The sequence below is a fragment of the Microtus ochrogaster genome, chromosome 18 (genome assembly GCF_000317375.1).
Source record: "Microtus ochrogaster isolate Prairie Vole_2 chromosome 18, MicOch1.0, whole genome shotgun sequence".
Lineage (NCBI taxonomy): Eukaryota > Metazoa > Chordata > Mammalia > Rodentia > Cricetidae > Microtus > Microtus ochrogaster.
In genome coordinates this window covers 14,808,347-14,823,240 of record NC_022020.1, presented here as the reverse complement: position 1 = coordinate 14,823,240, position 14,894 = coordinate 14,808,347, and the positions used below count along the sequence as shown (strand labels likewise).

Genomic DNA, 14,894 nt, shown 5'->3' with positions numbered 1-14,894 from the left:
CACTCTTGAAGCCATTTTAAAGGCTACTTGAGGGAATGGTACTTTTGTATTTACTTAAAACAGAATCTACAATGTTCCACACAATTTAAGATAAAAATAACTAAGAACAAATTCACAAATTCCAAAAAATTACCTGTCATGTTTGATCCTGGCTAAGAGAGGCTCCAGCCACCCTGCCGTACACTCACAGTGTGCATCTAAAAAGGTGATCACTTGGCCTTTGGACACAGCAGCTCCTTTTAATCTAGCTCTGATCAATCCAGAACGTTGTTCCATTCGAATTACATGAACTGGCACCTTGAGTTTTTTCACATAACTCTCTAAAGGTCTTTTCAAAAAGTCTGAAAATATAACAAAAGAATGAAATAAAAAAGGCATGAATTGGCATTACCCAAATTTAAAGCAATTTTGATTTTGTAGCATTCCTTCAACCTATACATACTAACAGAGTCCTCCTAGTGGGGTTCCTTGCCCCATCAATGCCATTCCCTGAAGGAAGCCTTCTAATTTCATGGTGGTATGACTAGCTGCCTGTATCTTACCATAAGAACACAAAGACAAGCTGGGCGGTGGTGGCGCACGCCTTTAATCCCAGCACTTGGGAGGCAGAGGCAGGCGGATCTCTGTGAGTTCAAGACCAGCCTGGTCTACAAGAGCTAGTTCCAGGAGAGGCTCCAAAACCACAGAGAAACCCTGTCTCGAAAAACCAAAAAAAAAAAGAACACAAAGACAAACCTATGGCTCAAATATCGCCTAGGGCAGGCATGTCACCACGCATTTTTATCAGGCTTCCAATTCTCTTCCTAATCATGCTGAAGAATCTGTAACAGAAGCAAAGTAGCCCAGCCGGTGTGATAGCACTCACTTGTAATCCTAGCCCTGGAAGGCAGAAGCAGGAGGATTTTGAGTTTGAGGTCAGTGTTGGCTACACAGGGAGTTTTGAGATCCTGTCTCAAAAAACAAAACACTAACACACCCAACATACACAAAACAGAAAAAGCATTTTAAGAATATTAAATTTGGGCCAGGGAGTTGTTGCACATGCCTTTAATCCTGGCACTAGTGAGACAGAGGTAGGCAGATCTGAGTTCAAGACCATCCTGGTCTACAGACAGTTCAAGGACTGCCAAGGTGACACAGAGAAACCCTGTCTCGAAAAATAAAACAAAACAAACAAAAGAATATTAAATCTAGATCACAACAGAGAGAAGAAACAGTTTGTAACCGCTATTATAGTTTTATAAACTGTGAGATTTCTTCCAAGGCAGAAACAAAGTATCTTATTGATCATACAGTCTCTGACTATACACTCAGCAGGAATAAGAAAGTGAAAAACTCCTAAGAGATAGGAACTGAGAGATCCATGTCAGACAAGTGACAGTGATAGGACCGTGTCTTTCTAACCAGTAGGAGTGAAAGATGTGTATCATCTATCTAGGGAAGGGAATATTGATTTACAGAATCTTAGAATTTCTTCTAAGACTTCAGCAATTGATGAGGAAAGATTAAGGGGCTACTTAAACACTGAAAACAAGACTCCAAGAGCTTCCTGTAAGCTGGGGTGAGAGGACAAATGGGAAGAAAGTGATTCTATTTGGCAGAATCAGATTGAGGCATTAGTAATGTCATCAGAAACCCAAACACTTCAAAAAGACAGGGCTATATCTGATTCCTAATCTCTTTTTCTGTTAACTCATTTCCTAATATTTGTGCTAGAAATAGTATTTCAAAATAATACTATGATTTTATGAACTAAATCAAAAGGTGAGAAGAATATAACCAGATTCTAAGGAAAAAGGTTTGGACAATGCAATCTGAGAAAAACATTTTTATACTAGCAGTGAATGGATTTGTGAAAACTCTGCACCTTAAATGTGTTTATCTTCACAGTGGCCCGCAAGGTTGTGCTATCACGCAGACTTTAGCAATGAATATCTACACTCTCAGAATATTACATGAATTTGATCAATGTGACAGTTTGTTATAGCCCAGGCTTGCCTAACATCAAATCCATCATTTTATGCTGGACAGAGCACTATGTGAATATTGACTGGCTAAGCACACTGGGGATACCTGTAATCCCAGTACTAGGGGGACGGAACAGAGGAATGAGGGTCTCAAGTTTGAGGTCAGACTGGCCTAGGCTTTGTAGCAAGATCCTGTCTCAAAAACACCAATCCAACAAGCCAACAGAATCCAAACAGAAGGGCCTCTAGAGAGAATACAGGAGTGTGGAGCACTTAATCTGTACAAATATGGATCAGCATTAGTCTATGTGTCTAGAGCTGAACAGAATCATCTGTGGTGGGGTACAAGATATGCTCTATTAGCTTAAACTAATCAAAGTTTAATTTGGCTGTTCTGGAACTTGCTTTGTAGACTAGGGAGGCCTTGAACACACAGAGGTCTGCATGCCTCTGCCTCCTGAGAGTTGAGATTAATTAATACACCCTTTCATTGGTAACAAAAAAAATTTAGTATGTGATTCTGTAGCACTGTAACAAATTTCCTTGGCACTTCTGACATCTTTGTAACTTTCAAACAATGGACACTAGGAAATTTTTGTTTTCAGTTTATCCAGTTTTAAGCATCAAGTCCTTAGGAGGTAGTGGTGACTAGAAGCCTTCCTCCTTAAATACCCTGCTGACTGCAGTCCTATAAATATCCACAACCATCACTCCACCACACAGCATGAAGTTGTCAGAGAGTTGCCACTTGCTGGTACTGCTGAATTTTTTCTTGTCCATTTGTAGATTCGCTTTAATTGTTTATAATTTCTGACTTCGAAGGTTTTTGAGGAAAGATAGATTTAGTTTATATTTTGTGTCCCCAGTAGCAATATTCTAAGCACTCACAAAATTTATTATGGTGCTATAGCTCTTACTATTTAGTGAGTGCTCTAAGATTCAACAGAAATACACACATTTCCATCCCGTACAATGCGGGAAAAACTAAGTTACAATAAGACTGGTGAGGGGGCTCAGTTGGCTAAAGTGTACTTGTCTGACAACCTAAGTTTGAGTCCTGGGACCCATGCTCTGTACACTGTAAAGATTTGTCACTCATATTAGCTTAATAAAATGCTGACGTCGGTCATCAGCCAGGCAGGAAGTACAGGTGGGGTGACCCAACCATACTAGAATTCTGAAAAGAGGAAAAGTAGGGATGCAGTCACAAGGCAGATGCAGAGAAAGCAAGATGAGACTGCCTTACTGAGAAAAGGTGCCAAAGGCTAAACACAGATAAGAATTATAGGTGAATTTAAGTTGTAAGAGCTAGTTAGTAATAAGCCTGAGCAATATACCAAATAGTTTATAATTAATATAAGCCTCTGTGTGTTTCTTTGGAACTGGAAGCTGCAAGACAGATGGGACAGACAGACCCATGTGACAGAAGGAAAGAACAGACTCCAAAAAGTTGTTCTCTGACATCTACTTGTATACCTTGGTGTGTAGGGCAATGTCTCTCTGTCTCTCTTTCACACACAGCAATACTTACACACAATAAATTAAAAAAAAGCCACTATTGAGTCATTGTTCACTTTACTGGATGTAAATTCCTTGCCTCTTACTAATGTGATTGCACACAGGCTACTTGGGGGGGGGATAAAATTATTTTGCCTGAGGGGGAAAAAATCTCCTTATAAACAAATAAATAACATGCACGAGTCACTGGAAAGTGCTGCTGCAGAATGGTGTTTCAGTCCATGATAGAGAGCATATATGGCAGTAAACTATAGTGACATCACAGTCATTTTAATTTGTGTTAAATATACTGTGATTTCTACAATGACAAAACTTATCTGATGATGCATTTCTCAGAACTAAAATATCATTAAGCAGGGCTTATTGTATATAATAGTTCTAAAATTAATTTTCTAAAAGAATTGGCTTCTGGCTGGTCCGAAGGTAGTGAGTTATCTCGATTGTTCACAGTCAGTAACAGATTGAATTCCTTTTTTTTTTTTAATTTTTTTTTTTTTTATTTTAATCGGGTGAGTGCTGCACAGCAGCCTGGGGCTTATGCAAGTGTAGTGCCTGAATGTGGGGTTGCCCTGGCTCCGCCTGAATGCGGACTGCCCTGGCTCCACCTGAATGTGGGAATGCCCTGGCTCCGCCTCAGATTGAACTCCTGTTCTACACTTTCCCCCCTTCTCATTACTGCACTTGACTAGTCTTTAAAAAAAAAAAAAATTGGCTTCTAACTGAAAATTACCAACATATGATTTATCTCTATTGTCAGCCCTTATTCTTTTTTTTTAAAGATGTTTCTGAAACCCTTTATTTTATCATTTTCTTTCGTATTGTTATGTGTATGTGTGATGTGGATGTGAGTGCATGCGCACAGACACCACAGTAGCCATGTGAGGTCAAGGTACAACTTCTGAGAGTCAGTTCTCTTCTATTGTTGGTTCCTGGGACTGAACTCAAGCACCTGTACCTCCTTCCTGAGTCATCTGACCTGGCCTGTCAACAGCTATTCTTTAAGTGTGGTCTACTTAGTTAATAATAGCTCTTCTTCACTTTAATGTTAATTATATTATATACTACATATATAAATGTCTTTTGGCATACAAATTATTTATATGATAGATTAAGGAGATAAAATAAGGACACCTGAGAACTATCTTATTTTCCACTTATACTTGTATAAGCTGGCAAAATAAACTAAACTATTAACAAAAAACTATTAACACAAACTATTTCCAATAATTAATGTATGTTATAACTAAATATAACTAGTTTAAAATAGACACAATATAGACACAACTAGCAGACAGAGTAACATTTGACTGTAATCATCTCAGCAGATGCAATGAAAGAACAGGTAAAAAGGCTGGTTGCATTCAAAGAGGTGAAAATGATGGGCTATGAGGCTTAAAGTTTATTAAGAAAGGTATGGAGGGCCGGGCGATGGTGGCGCACGCCTTTAATCCCAGCACTCGGGAGGCAGAGGCAGGCGGATCTCTGTGAGTTCGAGACCAGTCTGGTCTACAGAGCTAGTTCCAGGACAGGCTCCAAAGCCACAGAGAAACCCTGTCTCGAAAAACAAAAAAAAAAAAAAAAAGAAAAGAAAAGAAAAAAGAAAGGTATGGAGGCTCAAGAGATGGTTCAGGGCTTGAGAGCACTCGCTGTTCCTCCACAGGATCCAAGTTTAGTTTCTAAACCCCACACTGGGAGACTCAGAAGCACCTGTAACTCCAGCTCCAGAGGATCTTCATGCTCTCTTCAGACCAGCATGGACACCTATACCCATGTGCACAAGTCCACATACAGATACAAGAAAGGAATGAAGAAAAGTAAAAACCTATTTCCTAGAGCTCTCTCCAAATCTCTCCCATGTAAACAGGAATTTTGGCAGCACATGATACTAGTTAGTGCTGCGGCACAGATGGACTGTGCTGAAAAACAGAGCACTGGGAAACACTGGATTTCTGACTTAACTTAGTGCCGCCTTTTCTATATAGCATTCTGCAGTATGAAATCTCCAAGAAGGGTTCAGAATAAACAGTGTACCTTTTCCTGCCTGCTTCATGAGACAGATGAGGATATTCTGTATCTGTGGAAAAACCCTGACATTCTCAGAAGGGTATCTGAGCAAGAGACGTGACAGATTTGTGAGAAAAGAGTCAGACTACACACCACACTTTAATTGTGCTTAATCACGTTCTACACCTAATTACAGATCATTCCTAAAACTTAGAAAGTAAGGAAACAGGAAGAATTCAGAGAACTCCAGTCTGGACCGCATTTTCTGCAAAAGTTCTTCTTGCCACTCAGAACTAAATTTCTCCATTTGCGATCTGCAGCTTTCCACAGAGGAAAATTCTAATAAGGTGTGGGCTTCTTCCTATTCTACATCAACTTTACATCTTAAAGCATCATTTCTTTTCTAATAAGATTAAGATGCAGCACAAATTAAACACTAAAGTAATACTCTTTAAGTTTTACAATGGAATACCTTTCACTATATGAATGAGTTTAAATGCTAAGGATTTTTAGATAAATTGGAAGTTTACATATAACTATTAATTTAAAATGAAAGCAAAGGTTTACAGACTGTTAGTGATCAAAGGTCCAATGTCACTGGATTAAAATGTAAACTTTACCTCTTTCACTGGCATCGTCTACAAGAACAATCTCTTCTATCATGTGTCTTGGTGAGCGATTAATGACACTATGGACTGTTCGAAGAAGTGTGCTCCATGCCTCATTGTGGAAAACAATCACCACGCTTGTTGTAGGAAGGTTATCTGGATACACCTTTGTTTTACACCTAGAGACAAAGCAAAGGCCTTTATAAAAGTGACTTGAAGACACTACAGAAAATGAATCTATACTAGATAAGCTGACAGAACAATAAAAAGTTTGTGCTAATGGTGAGACTCTTAGTTGGTTTCCATTTAAGTTTTGACTAATGTTGCATGTGTAATAAATACTGATATAAAGTAAGAGAGTTAAAAAAATTATTTTAAAGATATTGCCTACGTTCTTAAAATAAGCTCTCCAAATTAGGTTTGGGGGGTTGATTTACTTTATTTATTATTATTATTATTGTTGTTGTTGTTGTTATGAGACTGGGACTCACGATGTAGCTATGACCTGCCTGGAATTCACAGAGATCTGCCTGCCTCTGCTTCCCAAGTACTGGGATTTAAAAGCATGCACCACACCTATGGAGAATGAACTAAGGCTATATTATTCATCTCAAACCGTAATTCAAGAACCAACTGGCTTCATTTTTATGTGTATGGGTGTTTTGCCTCTGTGCATATCTGTGCGCCACGTGTACACCTAGTACCCACAGAGGCCACTGGATCACCTGAAACTCACGTTGCCAATGTTTTGTGAGCAGTCATGTGAGTGCTAGGAATGAAAGCCAGGTCCTCTGGAAAAGCAGCCAGAGCTCCCAACTGCTGACCCAGCTTTCAAGTTTATTTTATTGCTGCATATCCTACGGACATATATTTCTAGTCAACAGCAATCGACATCAGTACTTCTGAATCTGCACTATTAGTTGCAGTGGTGGGAAGCACAGAGAGGAAAGCAGTGGTGACTCTACCCATGTTCTGGGGACCAGAGGGCCTCTGGTCAAAGAAAGGTTTTCTCTTGTCTACTCACTGCGGCACTACTGTGTTACTTACACAAAACTGCTTGAAAGCTGTGGTAGTAAAGAAGAGGAACAGTGAAAATAAGAGAACAATCGCTCCCCTCCGTCCTGTGTTGTCCCTTAGACAAGCAAGAGATCAAGTTTCTTCAGGTTCTTTTCTGTTCAATGCTAAAACAATGTTAGAGTGGAATGTCAGCCTAACTCTCAGGACACTGGTCTGCAAAGGTCCTGCTAATTAACTTTGAATTAGGTCCTGAAATTAGAGGAGTTTTACAGATGAGGAAACTACGCTTAGAGAAATGAAGACGCTTGGTCAAGCTAACAGCTAGTAAATGGTATAACCACACACACATCAAATTAGACATTTATGACAAATCTCGCCCCTTATTATCCACATATGCCAAACAGTGTAGTAGTATATGAAAGAAGCCAGAAAAAAAGATTTCTGAGGTCAAGGTAAAAATATATATCACATATATTCCAACAGTCTTCTCCATGTCTCTCTAAATGAAATGTACTTTTCATGCATTGTTTATAACCTAAATTTGGTCAATTACTAGCTTTTACCACTAACAAAGAACGCACCATAAGAAGCCTGGCTATGTAGCAAGCAGTGCTTGGTACTGTTACAAGATTCTTCTGTATGTACTCAGAGTAGGATCAACTGAGATTAACCTTACAAGCAGCAGCAGCAGCACAGCCATGGAGACCAGGAATTCCTAAGTACACCTGAGACAGGTCATTTAGTCAAGGTCTGATTTGACAACTATTTAAGTATGACGTTTACACAAATTGCTACACCATTAGCACTCAACAAAGGGTACCATTATTACTTCTTAAACATTAAGAGTGAACTACATAGGATGGATTTGGCCTCTAACTAACCTTGGATTTGTTTTAGGGCTCCTTTCCTAATTAACATCACATATTATAAAAATTATTCACTGATTCTACTTCTACTTAACTATTTTTAACACTGGGCCAATGCCATCCTTTCTTCCAGTCTTTCAGGAAAAATGATCCTGGCACCTCATAAAACAGTGAAACTGGCAAGCAGATACAGGATGATCCAAACCAGTTAAGTTATACTCTAGAAGTAAGGGGTTTGGATTTAAAAGTGTGGTGAACAAGTCACATGCTAGGAACACTATCTTTCCATTTAGGGAGCTGCTCTGGACAGCAGATCCTGCTCAGCTCTAGTGTGAGGACGAACCAATGACAGTCTGTATTTGTGACTTGACATTTCACTGTAAATCCTCTTTGGAAGTCTCAAGAATCCCCAGTGGACATAGAGCTCACTTTTGGATCTGAAGGGCCCTCTGGATCCTAAGTGCTGGGAAATATCACAGCAGTGGATAAATCCTCACAATCACCCTTGTTAACCTCCTTGTTTTGCAGATAAGGATTCTGGGATACAGAGACTCTGGGAATCACAAGGCAGTAAATGGCAGAGCCAGACTAGGACTATGTCACTATCAAGGTTATAAACAAGTTGGTCCAGAAGACCAAACTGCAGTTAATGGTGAAGCAGCTCTGAGAAATAAAGTAAAATATGAATGCTCAGATCAAAACCATAGTACATGTATGAACAAACACGCAAATCAGTAAAAGTAAATCCACACCTTGACCATTAAAGCTTACTCAGAGGCTACACTAAATACATAAAAACAAAATGTACAGCTCCAACACAATAGCTGGAAACTGAAATTTGTATAAGCTCAAACTGTGCCCATTAGCAAAACAGGAAAGGAAGAAACAAAATGAAAAAAATTAAACAAAAAGCTGGAGTAAGGAAAATTTAATGAAAAGTTAGCTCAATCCAACTTTGCCTTATTTGTACAACTGTGCTTGGGTTGTTCTATGTGTTTCATAAAAGCCCAGCCAGGTTGGGGAGTCTCGTTTTAAATGACCTATAATCCTCATGTGGGCTCTCCCCACACTCCAGCAACATTACACTTTCCCAGACCACTCCTTCAAACTCTCTCACATCTCAGATTTAAAATACTCTTGCCCTCCTCACTCACACTTTTGTTTCCAATTTCATAGAAGAAATAAAAGCTACCCGAAGTGATTCCATAATGGTACCAATATACACACATAATTCTGTAAGTATCAGGGCTACAAAATCATGCTTTTCCCTCTAGAGGGCTTGCATGATCTTGTCTATCAACTTTCTCACCTACGGCTGCCCAAAGCCTTTGCTTTTAACACTCTTTCAAAAATTCCCCTCTTAACTGGGTCATTTCCATTAACGCACAAATACTACTTTATACTATCCTCTCTTTCTGTCTCCTCTCACCTCATTACAACACCTTATTGTAGATTACTGCTGTAAAGTGTTGCACATCCCACTCATTCCCAAACTGATTGTACTATAAAATATAGCAAACACAGAGCACACAAAACAAATTTGTTGGGCTCAATTCCCAGAACAACAACAACAAAAGAAACAAAATACACCCAAAAAATGTGAGCTGAATGACTTAGTAGAGAGCAAACAACTGTATAACTATCACTAAATGAGAACGAAATATTGCCTTATCCTTCCTGTTGCTATTATCATCTCATCTGTCCCTAAAGCAAAAACTAGTGTCATTCTGAAGGACTTTTGCTTGGTCTGTTTGATTTTCACACAAATATATATATTCCATTTACTATGTTGACAAGATTCATCCTTAGAATGACATGCAGTTTTTGTTCATTTCTACTACTACAAAGTCTCCTATTTTATTTATTATTGTTGTTGTTTGAGACAAGGTCTCACCCGACTGACCTGGAACTCACTATGTAGATGACACTGGTCTTAACAGAAATTCTCTGCCTCTGCTTTCCAAGTGCTGTGGTTAAAAGAAAGCACCACCAGGGTGCTTTACTACTTTACTAATACAAGGTCAGACATTTTAACTTTTTTTTTTAGTATTTATTTATTATGCATACAATATTCTGTCTGTGTGTATGCTTGCAGGCCAGAAGAGGGCACCAGACCTTATTACAGATGGTTGTGAGCCACCATGTGGTTGCTGGGAATTGAACTCAGGACCTTTGGAAGAGCAGGCAATGCTCTTAACCTCTGAGCCATCTCTCCAGCCCACATTTTAACTTTTGGAACCAATACAGACTTACTGCTATAAACATTTTGTCTTTGCTTCCTGCTGTATGCATATATACATTTCTAACACACTTCGGCACGAAATTTCTGGGTCATGAAGGTTGTAAATGCTGATTTTTAGCATGTACCTGTTATGGACTATTCCTTTACATTGTGTGAAGATGTGTCATTGTGACTGGTTTCATTAAAAAGCTAAACAGCCAATAGCTAGGCAGGAGGTAGGTATAGGAGGGACTTCTGGACAAAAAGAGCTCTGGGAAGAAGAAAGGCAGAGTGGCCAACCAGGATGAGCATACTGGAGATGTGACAACGAGCATGCAGAAGAACATAGATTAAAAAGGTATGGGTTAAGTTATAAGAGCTACTTAGAAACAAGCCTAAGCTAAAGTTAAAAAAGAAAAGTCTGTCTACAAATGGGCCAACACGGGGGCTCAAATCTATAAACACAGGGCCTGAGGAAGAAAAAAAAAAGTTCTGGATAAGGAGTTGGATGTAGCTTCCTAGTCCTGAAATCTCAGGCAGGTCAGTGCTCTGTGGCATACGGAGGCGTGGTGACTGACTGCTGCTTGTGGGCTAGAGTCTTCCACCAGTGGCTGATATAACAGTTTAAGATTTGTCTCCCGCAATCAGAGAAGGCTAGAGATGGTCAGTAAAGACAGATTCAGATGAAAAAATACCTCTAAACAGGTTATAGTTGCTTCAAATATGTGTGTAAGCTTAAGAGAAGAAAATGGGTATAGACAGTCATAAAAAAAGAGTTTATAAATAATAAAGTCTTTAAGGGAGAATAAAATAATGTAAAAAGGGTAAGTCACATGAAGATGGAAAATGTGCAGATATCCTGCATGGTACTGTGTTAATTTTGAATTTTTTGGAGGCTAATGAACAGAGAACAACAGCTGCTAAGAGACACTGGATTATGGAAGGGGCTGCTGAATAAAACCAGTCGTTTATTTCATTTAGGATAGTCTTTTTTTTTAATTTTTTTTAAAAAAAAATATTTATTTATTTATTATACAATATTCTGTCTGTGTGTATGCCTGCAGGCCAGAAGAGGGCACCAGACCCCATTACAGATGGCTGTGAGCCACCATGTGGTTGCTGGGAATTGAACTCAGGAACTTTGGAAGAGCAGGCAATGCTCCTAACCTCTGAGCCATCTCTCCAGCCCTTCATTTAGGATAGTCTTAACTTTAAAATGGAAATAAGAAAATATACTGCTTTGGGGAAGAGGTTATGCTTTTGTTTCCAAAGAAAATGAAAAGCTGTGGATTCCTTCAAAGTTGATAGAAATCAGATTTGATTGGGGGGAAACCCCTCAAAATCCAGGCTACAGACATAAAGGAATAAACCTAAAAAAAACTACAGACAACTGATATATGTTTTACCTGCTCAAACATAAACAAAAAAATCATCTTTAGCTGACTTGTGCACACATTCCATACTTGTGTTAATACAGATATGTATGTTACTTTCGACAGTTTATTATGTGTTTTCAGAGCAAGGAGACCAGACTCCAATGAAAATGTGTGGCCTAGGTGATCTAGTCTCTCAGAGTACATCAATTGTTCTACATTCAGAACAGCTTTAAGGCTGGGGACTGAGATGGTCCAGCTTTACAGACTATTCTAGTCAGTACTACAGAAAAGTCTTATATTTTCCCACTGCACAGAAACTGGCCAACAAATGTCATGGATAGTTTTCCCAGGACTTGACCATTATCTCAATTTTCTCAAGGTCCCCTAAAATGCTGTTGCCCACAGACAACAGGAATCAGTCTAGAGAATAGGAGGTTCACATCCCCAAGAGGTGGAGTAGATAGGTTTCCGTTGTTTGGTGGGTTATGAATATTTTTCATTTGGCAGGTTGGTTGCAAGTTGTTATTGGTAATGGTCAGGAAAAAAACTAAACAAGGAAGATTAGAGTCAGGGATCTCATTCTGAAAAGAAAAAGGGGGATATAAAAATGATCAGATAAAAGGGAAGCTATTGAATCTCTCATTTTTCTTTTTCATTCTCTTTTATTTTCTCTTACACAGGGTTCTCTGTGTAGCCTTGGTTGTCCTGGAACTCACAGAGATCCACTTGCCTCTGCCTCCTGAGTTTACTGTGCACCTCCTGGGATTAAATGTACACCACCACTGCCCACCTCAAATCTCTCATTTTTCTACTGGGTTATTTTTCTTATTGATATACAGAAACTACATTCCTGGATTTGAGCACTTTACTAGTTATGAATGTCACAAACAATCTTTTTAGCAATAGCTTATTTTTCTTCCACTCTCTTATTTAATGAATATAGTCTTTAAGAAAGTTGACTGTAGAGCACTTGACCTAGCATGAACAAGTCCTTGGGTTTGATCCCTATTTAATATATCAACTCCCCTTTCCTTTTTGGCATGCATCTTATGATCTGTTTAAGAAATCTTTCCCAATTTTAAAGATATATTCTATCTTTAAAGATATATTCTATCTTTAAAGATATATTTATGGCTCTGCCTTCTTATTTATATTTGTAATACACAGAATACAGATTGCTTTCTATGCTGGAAATAAAGGTTTCTCTTTTGTCCTTAATTACGAGATTCATGCAATGGCATTTGCTGCTTAAAGGATTATCCTTTCAGGGCTACTCAGTGACCTCTTAGTCATCAGTTAAGTATTCCTGTAAGATAAATTCCCTGTTTTGTTCTACTGATCTGCCTTATTTTTTATGAGAACATAACAATATCTTGATTATTATAGTTTTTAAAGAAATTTTAATAAGTCAACAATATCTAGTTCTTCCAACTCTTTGTATTTTCAGCGACAAAATCAATCAATCAAATTATAAACACACACACGCACAAGATTATGGTTATGACTAGAACTACACTAAATTATCAAACGAGAGAATCAAAATCTTTATAATACTGATATGAACAGAGTATTTTTTTCATTTATTTAGGCATTTAATTTCTCTCAATAGTACACTTGATATGTTCTAGTAATTCTAAAAAGATACTCTAAAAATATCTTCTAGCTTGAAAAGAACTAACACATGCTAAAAACCTTTTCCTTAGAAATATTGTGCTAGGCATGGTTTAGTCCCAGCACTTGGAAGGCAGAAGCAGGCGGATCTATGTGAGTTTGAGGCCAGCCTGGTCTACAGAGTGAGTTCCAAGACAACCAGGGCTATACAGAGAAACTCTTTGTCTCAAAAAACAAAACAAAATGAAAGAAATACTGACTTACAAACCATCAACCTTACTAAACACTTATGGATTATAATGTTCTATCTATAATCTATTGGGGGTAGGAGGTTGAAAATAAGGTTGTGATAGGGCTTATATATCCCAAGGCTTTCCTCAAACTCACAATCCTCCTGCCTCAGCCTCCAAGTTTTTACCACACCTAGCTTAAATAAAATCTTTTAGTATCTTTCAAATTCTTATTGTCTCGCCTGGCCAAAACATCCAGTATAACACGGAGCAGAAGTAGTAATGATGAGCACTATGCATGCTTCTGACCTTTCAGAATCTCTATTCAACACGGGTACTTGCGTTAAGGGACTTTCGTGTTGTGCTGTTTAGCTACCCTACAGATCAGATTAAGAAAATTTCTTTTAAAGTTCCTAAGGCATATCTTGACAGCAACAAATTTTATCAAATATTTTCTTTGTATTTCATGAAATAACCATATCAACATATCCTTTTTCTGTTACTATAGCAAATTTCAGCAACTTCAGCTTCCTGTGTGGAATATACCAACTTGGTATAAAACTGAACATATACAATCTACATATTGCTAGATTCACTTCACTTTTCATTTGTAGTCCGTATCTATGCTGTCAGTGAGATTATGCTAACTCCTTGTTTATTGCACCTTTATCTAATTTCCACCACTGATTTCATGATGCACACTAGTATGGTCCTTCTTTTTCTAATAAGGACTGGCTTTGCTTTCCTTAGATGTATATGCAGTGACAAGGTTGTGTGTGAATGGAAGTTTGTTATTATTTATGTATGTCTGTGTAAAAGGCCTTAAATAGTTTATTGATTTAATAATTATACTTTACAGTTTCTGCTTTTCTCTGGTATCAGTTATATTTTTGTAGGAACTAACAATGTGATTAAAATTTTTTGTGTTTTATTTTGTTTTGGGATCTTTGTACATATCCCCAGAATTCACTATGTAGACCAGACTGGCCTTGCACCCAAAGATATGCCTGCCTCTACCTACAAAGTGCTGGGATTAAAGGCATTAAAGGTCTTGATCTAAATTTTTAAATATACTTATAATACCTACTTATAAGATGTACACGACATCTACGTTCTTAAAGATTTTTATTTTGAGATTTATTTTTGTAATTTTGAATTGTGTGTGTGTGTGTGTGTGTGTGTGTGCGCGCCTGTGCGTGCAGGTGCTCTCAAAGGCCAGAAGAAGGAATGAGATCCCCTGAAGTTGAAATTATAAGTGGTTGTGGATGTTAAGTATTAGATCCCTGGTTGCTGGATTCCTCCACTACTGATACAATAAGCCAAATCAGAACAAATTAATAAATCAAGATTTAATAGCCGGGCGATGGTGGCGCACGCCTTTAATCCTAGCACTCGGGAGGCAGAGGCAGGCGGATCTCTGTGAGTTGGAGACCAGCCTGGTCTACAGAGCTAGTTCCAGGACAGGCTCCAAAGGCA

At 38.3% G+C, this 14,894-nt stretch overlaps 1 protein-coding gene across 1 annotated transcript in view; it reads right to left on the bottom strand.

Moving 5' to 3' along the window:
- The window catches only part of Galnt1 (polypeptide N-acetylgalactosaminyltransferase 1), a 74,278-nt gene that overhangs the window by 24,481 nt on the left and 34,903 nt on the right, over positions 1–14,894 (bottom strand). Inside the window, exons 5-6 of the mRNA XM_013349390.2 lie at positions 6,110–6,276; positions 134–341 (exon numbers count right to left, since the gene is read on the bottom strand). Of these exons, the coding sequence (XP_013204844.1) occupies positions 134–341; positions 6,110–6,276 (375 nt within the window). The remainder of the gene's footprint in view (positions 1–133; positions 342–6,109; positions 6,277–14,894) is intronic.